A 16,048-nucleotide genomic window follows, 5' to 3' on the forward strand; every position below is an offset into this window, starting at 1 on the left:
GTCAGTTCACCTATTTCTCTCCACCTCAAGAAGCAAACACTTGTGTGAACTGTGCATTGATTCTTACATATTTGCATATTGCATTTGTTATATTGCTTTGCATTGACAATTATCCGTGAGATATACATGTTATAAGTTGAAAGCAACCGCTGAACTTCATCTTCCTTTGTGTTGCTTCAATACCTCTACTTTGAATTATTGCTTTATGAGTTAACTTTTATGCAAGACTTATTGATGCTTGTCTTGAAGTGCTATTCATGAAAAGTCTTTGCTTTATGATTCATTTGTTTACTCATGTCATTACCATTGTTTTGGATTGCTGCATTCACTACATATGCTTTACAAATAGTATGATCAAGATTATGATGGCATGTCACTCCAGAAATTATCTTTGTTATCGTTTTACCTGCTCGGGACGAGCAGAACTAAGCTTGGGGATGCTGATACGTCTCTGACGTATCGATAATTTCTTATGTTCCATGCCACATTATTGATGTTATCTACATGTTTTATGCACACTTTATGTCATATTCGTGCATTTTCTGGAACTAACCTATTAACAAGATGCCGAAGTGCCGGTTCTGTTTTTACGCTGTTTTTGGTTTCGAAATCCTAGTAACGAAATATTCTCGGAATCGGACGAAATCAACGCCAAAGATCTTAGAATCCCCGGAAGCATCCAGAACACACCGGAGAGGTCGGAGGGGGCCACAGGCCCACCAAACTACTGAGGCGCGGCCGAGAGGGGGCCGCGCCGCCTATAGTTTGGCCCCCTGTCAGCCCTCTTGCGCCGCCTCTTCGCCTATATAAAACCCCTGGATCAGAAACCACGAGGCGTTCGACGAAACCCACGTAAACCTTCCGAGCCGCCGCCATCGCGAAGCCAAGATGCGGGGGACGGAGTCTCTGTTCGGCACGGCTGCCGGGAACGGGGAAGTGCCCCCGGAAGGCTTCTCCATCGACACCGCTGCCATCTCCACCGCCATCTTCATCACCGCTGCTGCTCCCATGAGGAGGGAGTAGTTCTCCATCGAGGCTCGGGGCTGTACCGGTAGCTATGTGGTTCATCTCTCCCATGTACCTCAATACAATAATCTCATGAGCTGCTTTACATGATTGAGATTCATATGAGTTTGTATCACTACTATCTATGTGCTACTCTAGCAAAGTTATTAAAGTAGTTCTATTCCTCCTGCACGTGTGTAAAGGTGACAGTGTGTGCACCGTGTTAGTACTTGGTTTATGCTATGATCATGATCTCTTGTAGATTGCGAAGTTAACTATTGCTATGATAATATTGATGTGATCTATTCCTCCTACATATGCATGAAGGTGACAGTGTGCATGCTATGTTAGTACTTGGTTTAGTCTGTTGATCTATCTTACACTATAAGGTTACTTAAATATGAGCATTATTGTGGAGCTTGTTAACTCCGGCATTGAGGGTTCGTGTAATCCTACGCAATGTGTTCATCATCCAACAAAAGTGTAGAGTATGCATTTATCTATTCTGTTATGTGATCAATGTTGAGAGTGTCCACTAGTGAAAGTGTAATCCCTAGGCCTTGTTCCTAAATACTGCTGCGTTACTACTTTGCTTGTTTCTTGTTTCTTGCGTTACTACTGCTGCAATACTACCACCATCAACTACACGCCAGCAAGCTATTTTCTGGCACCGTTGCTACTGCTCATACTTATTTATACCACCTGTATTTCACTATCTCTTCGCCGAACTAGTGCACCTATTTGGTGTGTTGGGGACACAAGAGACTTCTTGCTTTGTGGTTGCAGGGTTGCATGAGAGGGATATCTTTGACCTCTTCCTCCCTGAGTTCGATAAACCTTGGGTGATCCACTTAAGGGAAAACTTGCTGCTGTTCTACAAACCTCTGCTCTTGGAGGCCCAACACTGTCTACAGGAAAGGAGGGGGAACGTAGACATCAAACTTTTACTATGGTTTCGGTATTCTATATGGTTGAGAGTATTATCATGGATTGGTATGATCATCTTATATCTCATATTGTCTATGGATCTATCTCAAATTGATACTTGATGTGATTATGGGATTCTTGTTCATGATATTGAGGCTATTGTCTTGAAATGTTAAGGATGTCAATATGAAAAGGTATGATCTTAACTTGTCATCTTTTATCTTTTCCCATACATCTTATGCTTTATGTCCTATGAGCATTGTGCTTACTATGTTGTTAGTTGAAGTTGCTCTATACCTAATGTGTGCATATATATATTCTTGCACTAAATTTCTCGCATGCACACATCTAGGGGGAGTTTCTCTCTGCTGCCAAACATATAGATATTCTTGCTCTACTCTTTGCATAATCCCGGTATTGTCATCAAACACCAAAAAGGGGGAGATTGAAAGAACATTTCATGATCTCTGAGTTTTGTGTGTTTGTTAACAACACCGGTGACAATTTAACCGTGTGCTAAGTGGTTTACAGTTATGGAAAAGATACCTCGGAAAATCTCGACCCACTCAAAAAGGAAGAAAAGAAAAGAAGGAAGAAGCTGCCACCTGGCCGTGGCCGGCACTGCCGGCAACTCCGGGCCGGCACTGCCGGTGTGCACTCCCCGGCACTGCCGGCATCTTTGGCCCGGCACTGCCGGCCTGTCTGTCGATCTGCCGTATCAGGAAAGTGGCCGGCACTGCCGGCGTCTCAAGGCCGGCACTGCCGGGGTGGCCGGCACTGCCGGCGTCTCAAGGCCGGCACTGCCGGCGTTTCTTCTCTCCAACGGGCAGAAAAGTAGGTGGGGTATATATACCCCCCTTCACTTACCTTGGAAGGTTGCTCAAACCCTAAGAACTTCATCCTCCATTGCTGAGCCACCAAGAACTCCAAAATCGCCAGATCTCCTCCCTCAACCACCCAAATCACTTGTGCTTTGGAGAATCGAAGGAGAAGACCCCGATCTACATCCTCACCGAAGCGTTCTTCATTTCCCCCTCTTATGCTTGAGGGCCCCCTTGCTAGTGTTCCTCTTTGGATCCCTAGTTGTTGTTGTTGATGTATGCTTGTTGATTTGTTGTGTTGTTACAGATTTGGGAGCCTCCAATTTGGTTGTGGATGTGTGCCCCAAGAACTTTGTAAAGGCCCGGTTTCCGCCTCGAGGAAATCCCTTAGTGGAAGTGGGCTAGGCCTTCGTGGCGTTGCTCACAGGAGATCTGAGTGAAGCCTTCGTGGCTGTTGGTTTGGCTTGCGTAGCAACCACACTCCTCCAAACGTAGACGTACCTTCTTGCAAAGGAAGGGAACTACGGGAATCATCTCCGTGTCATCGCGTGCTCCACTCTCGGTTACCTCTATCCTATTCTCTCTATATTGCTTAGATATATCTTGCTTAGTTGGTAGCCTTGTCATATAGGGAAATTCACTTAGTTGCATATCTAGAGAATTTACCATTTGTGTCAAGCCTAATTTGAAGAAGAACTAAAAATTGGTTAGCACCTATTCACCCCCCCCCCCCCTCTAGGTGCGGCATACGATCCTTTCACCTAACTAGTAGATCAAGGCAGCTCATGTGATAATGGCTAAGCTGCGGAGCCGGAGGCTACCATGTGCCAAAGGGTCCAAAGATTGGTTTTCCATGTGTATATGTCCTAAACAAACCAAAAATAATGAAAAGTACATTGGTGGAACCTCGCGCGGAGAAATCTAGGGGGGTAGACCCGTCGGGGCACACATACCGCTGTTTTGGGGGGGAGGGGGAGAATGATCGCCGGAGCACCGGAATCCCACCAAATCTTGCATGTGAACCTATGATATGTGTGAAAGTGTGGTGGAAGGTGCAATGGTGTAAAAATAGCTCCTCTAAATCCTAAACTGGGAAAGCTTCGAGTAATGCAACTGCAGCTGCTGACACAGGAGCTGCAAAAGCCTAAAGCCTAAATCCTAAACCCTAACCCTAAACCCTAAACATAACCCTAAACCATAACCCCAACCCTAAATTCTAACCCTAACCAGTAGATCAAGGCACCACATGGTCCCAAGCTTTGCTTTCCATGTGTATATGTCCTAAATAAACCTAAAACAATGAAAAAGTACATTGGTGGAACCTCGCGCGAAGAAATCTAGGGGTAGACCCGTCAGGGCTCACATACCGTTGTTTTGGGGGAGGGGGGAGAATGACCGCCGAAGCGCCGGAATCCCACCAAATCTTGCACGTGGACCTATGCTATGTGTGAAAGTGTGGTGGAATGCGTAATGGTGTAAAAATAGCTCACCTAAACCCTAGACCCTAAACTGGGGAGGCTTCGAGTAATGCAACTACAGCTGCTGACACGGGAGCTGCAAAAGCCGAAATCCTAAACCCTAACCCCAAACCCTAAACCTAACCCTAAATCCTGACCCTAACCCTAAACCTACCCTAAATCCTAACCCTAAACCCTAAACCTAACCCTAACCCTAACCAGTAGAACAAAGCAGCTCACGTGATAATGGCTAAGCTGCGGGCATGCCAGAGACTACCATGTGCGAAAGGATCCAAATCTTGGTTTTTCATGTGTATATGTCCTAAACAAACCTAAAATAATGAAAAAATACATTGATGTAACCTCGCGCGGAGAAATCTAGGGGTAGACCCGCTGGGGCACACATACCGCTGTTTTGGGGGGGGGGTGGGGAGAATGACCGCCGAAGCACCGGAATCCCACCAAATCTTGCATGTGGACCTATGATATGTGTGAAAGTGTGGTGGAAGGTTTAATGGTGTAAAAATAGCTCCCATAAACCTAAACCCTAAACTGGGGAGGCTTCGAGTAATGCAACTGTAGTTGCTGGCAAAACCCTAAATCCTAAACCCTAAACCTAACCCTAAACCCTAAACCTAACCCTAACCCTAAATCCTAACCCTAACCCTAACCCTAAATCCTAACCCTAACCCTAATCCTAAACCCTAAACCTAACCCTAACCAGTAGATCAAGGCACCTCATGTGATTTCGGTTAGCTGCGGGTATGCCGAAGGTTACCATGTGCCAAAGGGTCCCAAGCTTGGTTTTCATGTGTATATGTCCTAAACAAACCTAAAAAATGGAAAAGTACATTGGTGTGGAACCTCGGATAAATCTAGGGGGTAGACCCGCCGGGGCACACATGCCGTTGTTTTTAGGGGAGGAGGGGGAGAACGACCGCCGGAGCACCGGAATCCAACCAAAACTTGCATGTGGACCTATGATATGTGTGAAAGTGTGGTGCGAGGTGTAATGATGTGAAAATAGCTCCCCTAATCCCTAAACACTAAACTGGGGAGGCTTCGAGTAATGCAACTGCAGCTGCTGACACAGGAGTAGCAAAACCCTAAATCCTAAACCCTAACCCTAAACCATAAACCTAACCCTAACCCTAAATCCTAACCCCGGCCATAAACATTAACCCTAACCCTAAATCCTAACCCTAACCCTAAATCTAACCATAACCATTAGATCAAGGCATGCTCATGTGATAATAGCTAGCTGTGGGTATGTCGGAGGCTACCATATGCCAAAGTGTCCCAAGCTTGGTTTTCCGTGTGTATATGTCCTAAAAAACCTAGAACAATGAAAAAGTACATTGGTGGAACCTTGCGTGGAAAAATCTATGGGGGTAGACCCGCTGGGGCACACATACTACTGTTTTTGGGGGAGGGGGGGAGAATTACCGCCGGAGCACCGGAATCCCACCAAATCTTACATGTGGACCTATGATATGTGTGAAAGTGTGGTGGAAGGTGTAATGGTGCAAAAATAGCTCCCCCTAAACCCTAAACCCTAAACTGGGGAGGCTTCGATTAATGCAACTGCAGCTGCTGACATGGGAGCTGCAAAAGCCTAAATCCTAAACCCTAACCCTAAACCCTAAACCCTAAATCCTGACCCTAACCCTAAACCCTAACTCTAACCCTAAACCTAACCCTAACCAGTAGATCAAGGTAGCTCATGTGATAATTGCTAAGTTGCGGGTATGCCGGAGGCTACCATGTGCCAAAGGGTCCCTAACCCTAGAGGGTAGACCCGCCGGGGCACATATACCGTTGTTTGGGGGGAAGAATGACCGCCTGAGCACCGGAATCCCACCAAATCTTGCATGTGGAACTATGATATGTGTGAAAGTGTGGTGGAAGGCGTAATGGTGTAAAAATAGCTCCCCGGTGTGACCTTCCTCACATTTGGATGATAACACTTAGCAGATTTTCTGAAGCACGGATTGCTAAAACCCTAATATATGTGGGGGGATGAAGATGGAGAGTACTTTTGTATTGCAAATAGTATGGGTATATACACATTGTGTTAAGTAACACTAATAAAAATGATCATCAAAAAGTAAAACTAATTCAAAATATATAAGTATTAGATGAAATAAAATAGAAAGAAAAACAAAGGAAATGTCATATGGCGCACGGCAAAGCCTGCTTGCCATGCAGCCTAGCTGCGCGCACGACAAAGGGTGATGCACGACAAAGGGTGATGCACGGCAATGCCCAACGTCTTTGTCGTGCACGGAATCTTTGTTGTGTGGTGTGTTGGGTCATTGTCGTGGCGATTCTTTGTCGTGCGTTATCTTCAGACTCTGTCGTGCAATGTTTCTTTATCGTGCGCTCCCTTCAGATGTTGTCGTGCTCCTTTTCTTTGCCGTGCGTTCTGCTCGGTCGCAAGGCAAAGAAATATTTGTCGTGCGTGGGCTCACGGCAAAGATTTGTTGCACGGCAGCCCCTGTTTTTCCGTAGTGATTAGATATCATAAATGTACATAACCTTCAATTGTTACACTTTTTCAAAAAGTATACGATAAACAATAATAACATGCCACGACTACATCAAACACTAACCATCCTATTACTCGCTCATCACCCAAAGTGCGACATAAGTTTTCTGGTATCCATATAGAACTATCATCTCAATTAATTCTTTGGTCTTATCTCGATGCCTTCGACGATGAGCCCCTTCTTCCACTGCAGCTCCTCATGCTCGGACAATGCTATTTTAACATTTGCGGTTGGATCATCAATTTTGCCCGTGTAGAAATCACCCATCTCTAGCTCCAGCCACCCATCCACTCTCTGTCGCGGGTACCTCACGACGGCGATGCCACTTCCATCATCCTCCTGCTTGTGCTCATGCGGCTCCTCCATCGTCGATGATTCGCATTCCCTGTCGAGCTCACAGGAAGAACGGGTGCAAGGATGGAGAGACGCCGTGTAGACTTTTCCCACCGGCTGCTCGTCTACCTCAACGAACGATATTTGGCGTGAGGAGCCAAGGCCGGAGGCGTCGTGGGCGAGCTTGAAGACGAGGTAGCCCGCATAGTGGGTACCAGGAGAGAGCTCCTTGATGTTAATGATGGCATAGATGCTTAACAAGCAGACTGAGACAAGCTCTATCACTTTCGAGAACCTGCTTGTCAAACAAATTCACAATGCAATCGTGATAGCTTGCAAGTACGTACCCGTATAAAGTAGAAAAAATGGATGTCCAAAATATAGTTCCTATATTGTTGGTTATAAAAATAAAGTACTCATATGATTATACTTCTAGTGTTAATTTGTACCGCATTCTTACCAAGACAATGCTTATACCTCATATGATTGGAGTAAGCGATTTTTACTACTACTTTTGGTATCATTGGCACTGTATGTTTTATTTGTGCCGCATCTTTCATTTGTAATGCATATTTGGCTACTGCATTTTTGTAAGACACCAAATAGTTAAGTACTGGGATAGAACTTGACACGCCATCAGAAATTCGCAATAAAGTGTCACCAAAAAGTTTGTATAACTCTACCACAAAATTATAGTTAAAGGGTTAAAGGTGAAATTCATTTTTTCACGCAAGTGCGACGAAACAAATTATTTCATGAGAGTGGGAAAGCCTGGAAATACCTTGAATCTGGGTCCGATCTCTTTCTCCAGTAGAGATCTACATTAGCCCAAGCGATTTGTAACTCGGTAGCGCACACCATGTAGCATTTGGAGCCATTTGATCGCTGCAGCCCAAAACTCTGAACATTTTTATCACATAGTAGATCGTTACAAGGCATGCATGCACGCATATATCAGATCGTTGAGGAAAAAAACGATGTGTTCTTTTCTGTAAGCGTCAAATCAAGAGATCAAGCAGCAAAAGTGATGAATATATAGTTGACAGACCATCTTGCCATCGTCAATGAGGACGTGCTCGTCGCAGAGGTCCATGAAGAGCTCCTTCTTGCAGGAGGCATCCACGATGTGAACTGCCCGCTCAAGCACGGCGTCGCAGTCCGGCGGCAGGAACCGCTCCCACACGGCGTCGGAGTCCGCCGCCGACTGGAAAGCGGCGGACACAGCTGCCGCGCGGCAGGCGTCCGCCGGTGAGGTCAGGCCGATAGCCTTCGCTAAGCATTCGTCCGGGAGCCGATGGATCCCGCCTTCGCCATCCTCGTAGACCTTCCTTGCCTCCTTGTTCATGGTGTTAGCCATCAGCGTCTCAGCGAATGCCTGGCTAATAAGGCAGCGGCGGAGCGTTTAATAAGTCCACCGAGCTAAGCGCGTCCTATTAAAAGATCATGTTAACTTGTTACGAAGTAACTTTTATCTTTAGATCAGCATGATGGTCAGGCTGTATTTAATATGGGTTTTCCTTTATTTTATCCCGACATGTGGGTCCGCCTCGATGGTCCTCCCGCTAGCTATTATATACTGATTGTAATTTTTTTTGTGACCCATCCATGCTCATCATGAAAGATATCAAGATCGTCACAAAATTGACCTTAAAAAGAAAAACCTAAAACGCTCATTTCTCGCATAGAAATCTTCTCATCAATAACCTGATTACATTGCGGCATGTGTAGTGGCGACATGGGTAGCAATCCTAAACCCTACTAGCGCACCCTCCATATGAAGCTTTATCCTCTCGTGGTCGCTGGTGTCAAGGGATTTTACGTACATAGCTAATAGAGGATGATGCGGCCATAAGATCCCGATGGTAGCACTTCGGAACCTATCTATACATGTTTGGACCTCGGGAAACAATAGTCCGCTAAAAGCCCTACTTTTGTTTATGGTTGGATCTTTTTCTGAACTTTGATCTCGAGTGGGGTCTCGACACTGCTATGGTGGTGTTGCGTTTGCACGATTGAATGATGAAGATGGGTACTACGCGGCGCAGGAACCTTCCCGTCTTATATTTTTTGAACAAGTTCCCGTCTTATATAAAAGCCGAGGATTACAAGGGTAGAGTTGATTTACATCTGGAAAGATACATATACATCCAATATGATTTAGTTGCAAAGGTATCCCGGGAATTCAGGTGCACGTAGTCGTAATCTTGACCTCTCTTCTATTCCAAATTGATGAGGCGCACTTGAACCCCTGGTTCATTGATTCCTCATGTGGGGCCGCTTGATATTTATTATTGTCACATCAAACAGCAACAAATCGAATGGGTACTCTATTTGGGTTTACAAGAACTCTTTTTCGAGCAAAAATTTGACAAGATTTTGAGCAACAAAATGTGTGTTAAAATTCAACGTTATATTTTTCTTGTGTCATCTAAATCGCCAAAGTGCTCATCTGATCATGAGCACATGTGCTCCCGTAGTTACTCCTGGTTTTTTAGAATCACTCCTTAATTATTTGCTATAATTTATTTGGTTGCCCTGAAAACTCAGTCACACGTAATAATGGATGGCCTGCTATTGCGGTCTTGACATGCCAAATGTTTTGAACTCCACATGTTTGAAAACACATTTTAAAATGTCAAAAAGATAGAAAAATAAATTGCATGTATATCTGGATATTATATATTCGGATGCAATTTTTCGGGAAAATAATATTTTTTGTGTCATGCGTAAAAAAAAATTTTGATGCACCAATAGAACTATTGAGGGGAAAACAACGATGCTCCATATAAAAACAAATCTCAAAAAATTGTGTGAGAACATAGAATGTCTGGATGCACATGCAATATTTTTTCTGAATTCGTGTTGACATTGTAAAAACTATTTATTATGTGTTTTTATAATTGTTTATATGCACCTGGGCGCCAAAACACCACTTTCAACAATGGTAGAATAGCAAGAACTAGTAGTGTGGACAGATAGCACATCATGGGCGGACGGTACATGACGTTGAGGGGAGATTTACATGATTCTCTCATTGATTTAGCCTAATTAACACTTGATATAAAGCTAGCCCGGAGTTTGATTGGATTCTGGACTGGAGCGCCATACAAAATACGTGTAGCACCTCCGTGCACATAAGCGGTGTAGCACCTCCGTGCACATAAGCGATGGGATACCTTGTGTAGCTATGCCGAGTGGCAAAACACCACGCTTTCTAAATTATATTTTCTTAGTTAAATTTAGGGTTAAATTGAACTCAAATATTGGGGGGGGGGGGGGGGGTTATGAACCTAAATGGAAGGGAGCACTAAAATTATCTCGACGCATTATTCGAAATGCTAAAAGTAAGCACCATCCGCACAGTTTATACGTGCCTCGACTAGGCGCTCCTGGTCTCCTAGATGCCGCACTCAAAAACGACGGGATCAACGCGTGGTTTTTAGTTTCTAATTCACACAATCGATTAGGATTTGCTTTCAGCGTCGTCCTGCTAGTCAGGCCGAGAAGAGTTACTTCCAGGTTAAGAAATAACAACTGTAGCTTAACTACAGAGACATATGCCCTTTGTTTGAAATGGCCCATTCTTCCCGTAAATATTGAATTATATCGTGATAAGAAAACTTATCCACCTCCTATAAGCAAACAAATGGATAACACAAGATTGTGTTGAGAGCACAACAACCATTAACCAGACAAATGTGAGCCAACAAATGTCTAAAACAACCACTAGCCGTTGGTGGCTTTGTTAATTTAAAGTTGGGCACTTGTGCCTTTTATCTAAAACAAATGTGAGCCAAGGGTGCAATTCATCCATTGTTCCCAATAGGAGGAGGACACTGAGTTAAACTTAGAAAGAGTCGCATCATTTTGCTTGAGACCGACAATGACCTGTATGGTCACTAGCAGCATGTTTAGCAATTACCACCATGGAGTATTATTAGCCGGCCGGCCTTAAGGTCAAGTCTTCCTACTAAAAAGTCACGGCGGCATGTTCACTGAAGCTTCTCTGTAAACTCTGTCATTATGTCTCCATTTATAATTGCTTTGGTCTGGTGATTATCCCATCGCCGGCCGAGCACCTGCTCAGATCGCCACTCTGGCCGACGACCTCACTCTCTCTAGAGGTACCTTGCAGGTATCTCTCTCTCTCACACACACACACACATGAGCGCTTTGTGTTCAATCAATTTCCTTCAGAAGAATTCAAGTTTAGAACAAAAATATAATTTCCTTCTTCATGATTTGATTATGTCAGTATATGCCTTGTCAGGTATTAGATGACTGATTGGAAGCTTTCATGTTACTTGAGCCTAACTAACTTTCCTTTCCATACTATGTTCTCGTCTCTTACTACTTTAGCTGAATTTCGTTGTAAATCTGCATTCATCAAAATAATGCATAGACTTGGGCATATAGGTAGATATTTAGCATGCTCTTCTTGGCAAGATGAACAGATAACTGAGCACTGAACAGCACTGAGATCCAGGCCAGTACCTTTGTATCCATATCCTGCCATGTTCCCCAAAGTAGATTTTCTTAATTACGTGATTAGTTAGTTTATAGTTGAGAAGGTATCTAATTCCATCAATGACTAGATTTTCTGTACATGTGACGACTTTGACTAAATGATAAGCATTTGGCAGTGATAACTGATAATCAACATCCATAGGTTAAACTAAATAAAAGAGCATATTCGTAGTAGTGCTGGAGTAGTGGTACTGCCTATCAACCTGCATATGTTAAAATTTTCATCAGGTAGTGAATTTCTTGAAAGGTTTCCTTTCGATATCTAATGATCATTGCAGCCAAGCAGAATCTCCTTAACACTTGACATAATTTCTGCAACTGCATACAAACATGGACTAACAAATTATACCATCATTATAGGATAAAAATCATCATGTCTGCAATAGCAGAGCAGGTGGTTGGTGGTTTTTCATCAGCAGTTATCCAACGTGCTATTGACAAGACGATGGACTTCCTTGAGAGCAATTACAAGCGAACCCAAGGTTCTGAAGAGCTTCTGACCAAATTGTGCACAAGCTTAACCATGGTGAAAGCCATTACTGAGGTGGCTGACAACCAAATTATCACCAACACTAGTCTTTCCAAGTGGCTAAGGAACCTCCATAATGCTGCCTATGAAGCGGAGGATGTGCTCGACAGATTTGATTGTCTCGAAACAGTCACCGGAAAGCGCAAGATGAGCGAGCTCATTTCATCATCGGTCGTGGCCTTGAAAAGTTTGATTGTGCCTGATGAGGGCATCAAAATGCTTGAATGTGTTGTGCAAAAGCTAGACCACCTTTGTGCAACATCTAGCACATTTCTTGAGCTCCTAAAGCACAGCAATCCAACAACAATAAAGCGGGGAGGAACTGGGGGAGACACTACTTCTCGTCTTCCAATTGATGTCAAGGTGTTTGGTCGGGATGAAGTTCTTGAGTTGATACTAAAAATTATTTTGGGTTCGTCTGGTTCTGAACCAGAACCTTCCAACATAAGAACAAAACATGGGGCAAGGTACCGCATTGCTGGTCTCGATGTTATCCCGATTGTTGGTATGAGCGGGGTTGGGAAGACAACCGTTGCTCAAGTTATTTATGATCATGAAAATGTGAAGGGTCACTTCATGCACAGGGCATGGGTGTATGTTTCAAAACACTATAGTGTGAAGAGAACACTGCAGGAGATTTTGTGTTCGTTTAAAGGAAGTGATTCATATTTTAACTATGAAGATAGTTTGGAAACAACTGTCAACAATATTCAAAGAGTCATCCAACAAAATGGAAGATTCCTTCTTGTGCTAGACAGTGTATGGGATGAGATGTGTGATCAGTGGAATAGTTTGCTTACTGCTGTAGCGTGTGAAGTGCCAGGAAGTGTAGTTCTTGTCACGACACAAAGCAAAAGGGTTGGAGACATGGTAGCGACAATGTGTCAAGTTCCACTAGCACCTTTGCCATGGGAGAGTTTTTGGTTAGTTTTCCAGTATTATGCATTTGGCACTACCAATGTTGTAACTGAGAACAATCAGACCCTTCTGTTAACTGGTGAACAAATAGCAAAAAAGCTAGATGGTCTTCCATTAGCAGCAAAAGTAATGGGAAATCTGTTGAGATCCAGATTAAATGTGGATGTGTGGGTAAGCATCATGGAGAGTGATTGGTGGGATCTAAGTGAAGCTGTCTCTCCTTCCATATATGGGAATTTGTTACCAAGAACTACAACCTAGACAAAGACAGAGCTTCGCTTTCTGTTCCATCTTTCCACAAAACTACTTGTTTGATAAGGATAGATTGGTCAATATGTGGATTTCTCACGATTTCATCCAACAAAGAGAATTTGATGACACTAGATTGGAGGATATTGGGAGTAAATTGTTTGATGAACTTGTACAAAGATCATTTTTCCAGGCTACATTTGACAACAAGAGATACACTATGCACGATCTAGTAAGGGCTCTTGCGATTGGTGTTTCTTCATACGAATGCTTCCTCCACAGAGAGACCTCACAAAGAGTGTCACCAACTGCTCGCCACTTGGCTCTGCAAGTCGGTAATCAATCGCACACTCATGAACTCAACAAGTATAAGAATCTGTGGACGATCTTATTATTTGGTCATTGTGAAAGTAATATAGTTTGTGATGTTCTTGACAACATGTTAGCCAACTCAAGAAGCATACGGGTGTTAGACTTGTCTCATTTGGAGGTGCTGACAAATATGTTGCCGAACATTGCGTCCTTGAGAAGATTGAGGTTCTTCGATCTTTCTTTCACAAGAGTCAACAATTTGCGCAACTTCCCTTCTAATCTTCAAGTGTTATACCTCCGCGGATATACCGGCAATTATATTCCTCAAAGCATTAATAAGCTTGCCAACTTACGACACTTGCATGTTGATGCTACAGCTCTCTCTGACATTCCTTTTATTGGGCAACTAAGTCAACTTCAAGAATTAGAGAACTTCAGTGCTAGAAAGAAAAATGGATTCATGATAAATGAGTTGAAAAACATGCAAGAGTTGTCTGGAAAACTTTGCATCAGCAACATCCATCTCATTAAGAGCACGCAAGAGGCAAAGGATGCAAGTATGATTGAGAAGAAACACCTTGAAATCTTGGAGCTAAGGGGGAGAAATGTATCAAAAGATGTGCTTGAAGGTTTGCGACCACACCCAAATTTGCAAGAGCTCATGATTGAAGGTTACGGGGCCACAAATTTCCCAGTCTGGATGATACAAGATCACATTTTCACAAAACTTCACTCCCTTCATGTTGAAAACTGCCGATTTCTAGGTGCACTTCCACCATTTGGAAATTTCCCTTCACTCAAGCATCTCACTCTAGATAAGTTGCCTTCAGTGAAGCATGCTGATGGGACAAATTTTAGTTCTCTCCCAAATGTGGAGGACTTAAAAGTTGCATCAATGACATCATGGATAGAATGGTCACATGCTGAAGAAGATCACGGCCCCCTCTTTCCACACATCACAAGGTTTGAACTTCTTGATTGCCCTTTGCTGAAAGAATTGCCCAATCTATCATTCTTGTCTTCCCTGTCAGAACTTGGAATTTCGTATTGTGGGGACTTTGTCAAGGCACTGTCACAATATCTACAACTCTTGGCATGTTTGAAAAGATTAAGTATGTCTTACTGCGATAACCCGCTCATGCTCTCCGGGCATCAATTGAAGTCACTGGAGTATCTACATCTTAGGAAATGTGGTTCCCTACGCTTGGTTGGTGCATTACACAACTTTCCCAACCTGATGAAGGTCAATGTTCTTGGTTGTCCGAACATTCTTAGCGAACTTTCAGACCAATCTACTAGGCAAGATGAGCAGTGTGTACTTCAGCTTACCAGTATAACTACAGATTCCAGCTTGTTACACAGAAATTCTTTTCTCCCCTCAGTGCGAGTTCTGGAAATCGCTTATATAGAGGACCGTTATTTCACCCCGGTGCAGGAGGAATGGTTCGAACAGCTGACATCTGTACAAAAAATCATTTTTCATGCCTGTTATTTTCTTGAACGACTCCCTTCAACACTAGCCAGACTTCCCTCCTTAAAAGCACTTCAAATAAGCGTGAAACCAGTGGCAGCAGGAGAAAATTTTCCACGAACCCTCGACGAACTGATTATGGTGGACTTTCCAGCTGAACAGGAAAGTAATTTCAAACCTGGAAGTTTAGGTTGGCCAAACATTTGTCATGTTCCATACATTCGGATCAACGGGAGGACGGTCCAAAATCTATCAATTGATGCTGCTTCATCGTCTTCAAACCACCAAATTTGAGCACCTATGCTACAAATAATACCTCTGTAAGCATGTTCTCCACTCTCTGAATTCGTACGAGGAGATAAACATGTTTTCACTCTCTAAATTTGTAGTATTTGCATATATAGTTAGGATGATTCATTAGAGGAAAAGGTACAGCTGGAAATCTCCGCATATTGGAATCTGCAATAAGGAGATATATATTGTTATGGTTTAGTTCAGTTAAATCTCCTAGTGTGATCTTCGTTATAGGTTTTTGTCAGTAAATAAGATCATCAATCGCTGAAATATATTTTTTACAGGTGTACATTTTGCTAGCTGGGCAAAAGCACAATGGCGGTTGCATGGATAACTCTGTCCAGTCCACAAAGACAGAGCACATCCTACAGCTACATTCTGTATGATGCTATTATGAAGATCCACATCAAACTTGTACTGCTACTCTTCTGAAGTTGCAGGAGGGGTGCACTTTTTACAAACGAGTTCTTGTACATATATTGTTGTGATTTGAGAACAGTATGCTTGGCTACAAGCATATGACTCTGGCAACTCAAATCTCCATGTCAGATTGCACTACCAATCTGCAACTGAGCATAATGATGTTTGCTGCCTCAAAAGAATCATGAAGATGTGTAATCTGGAATAAGAAGCAAGGTTCCCCTGGAGGATTAAAA

The 16,048-nt window shown here is 43.3% G+C and overlaps 1 protein-coding gene and 1 pseudogene across 1 annotated transcript; one reads left to right on the top strand and one right to left on the bottom strand.

Annotated features, from left to right (window-relative positions):
- Nucleotides 1–6,331: 6,331 nt before the first annotated feature.
- LOC127348017 (putative F-box protein PP2-B12) lies at nt 6,332–8,622 on the bottom strand. The gene is made up of 3 exons (XM_051374134.2): nt 8,141–8,622; nt 7,874–7,992; nt 6,332–7,387 (listed from the first exon to the last, which is right to left on the bottom strand). Exons 1-3 carry the CDS (start codon nt 8,447–8,449, stop codon nt 6,895–6,897), a joined length of 921 nt encoding a protein of 306 aa, XP_051230094.1. The 5' UTR covers nt 8,450–8,622; the 3' UTR covers nt 6,332–6,894.
- A 2,431-nt stretch (nt 8,623–11,053) lies between these two features.
- Nucleotides 11,054–15,815, top strand: LOC127349395 (putative disease resistance protein RGA4; annotated as a pseudogene).
- Nucleotides 15,816–16,048: the final 233 nt, after the last annotated feature.

Source organism: Lolium perenne, chromosome 4, assembly GCF_019359855.2.
Source record: "Lolium perenne isolate Kyuss_39 chromosome 4, Kyuss_2.0, whole genome shotgun sequence".
NCBI classification, from domain to species: Eukaryota; Viridiplantae; Streptophyta; class Magnoliopsida; order Poales; family Poaceae; genus Lolium; species Lolium perenne.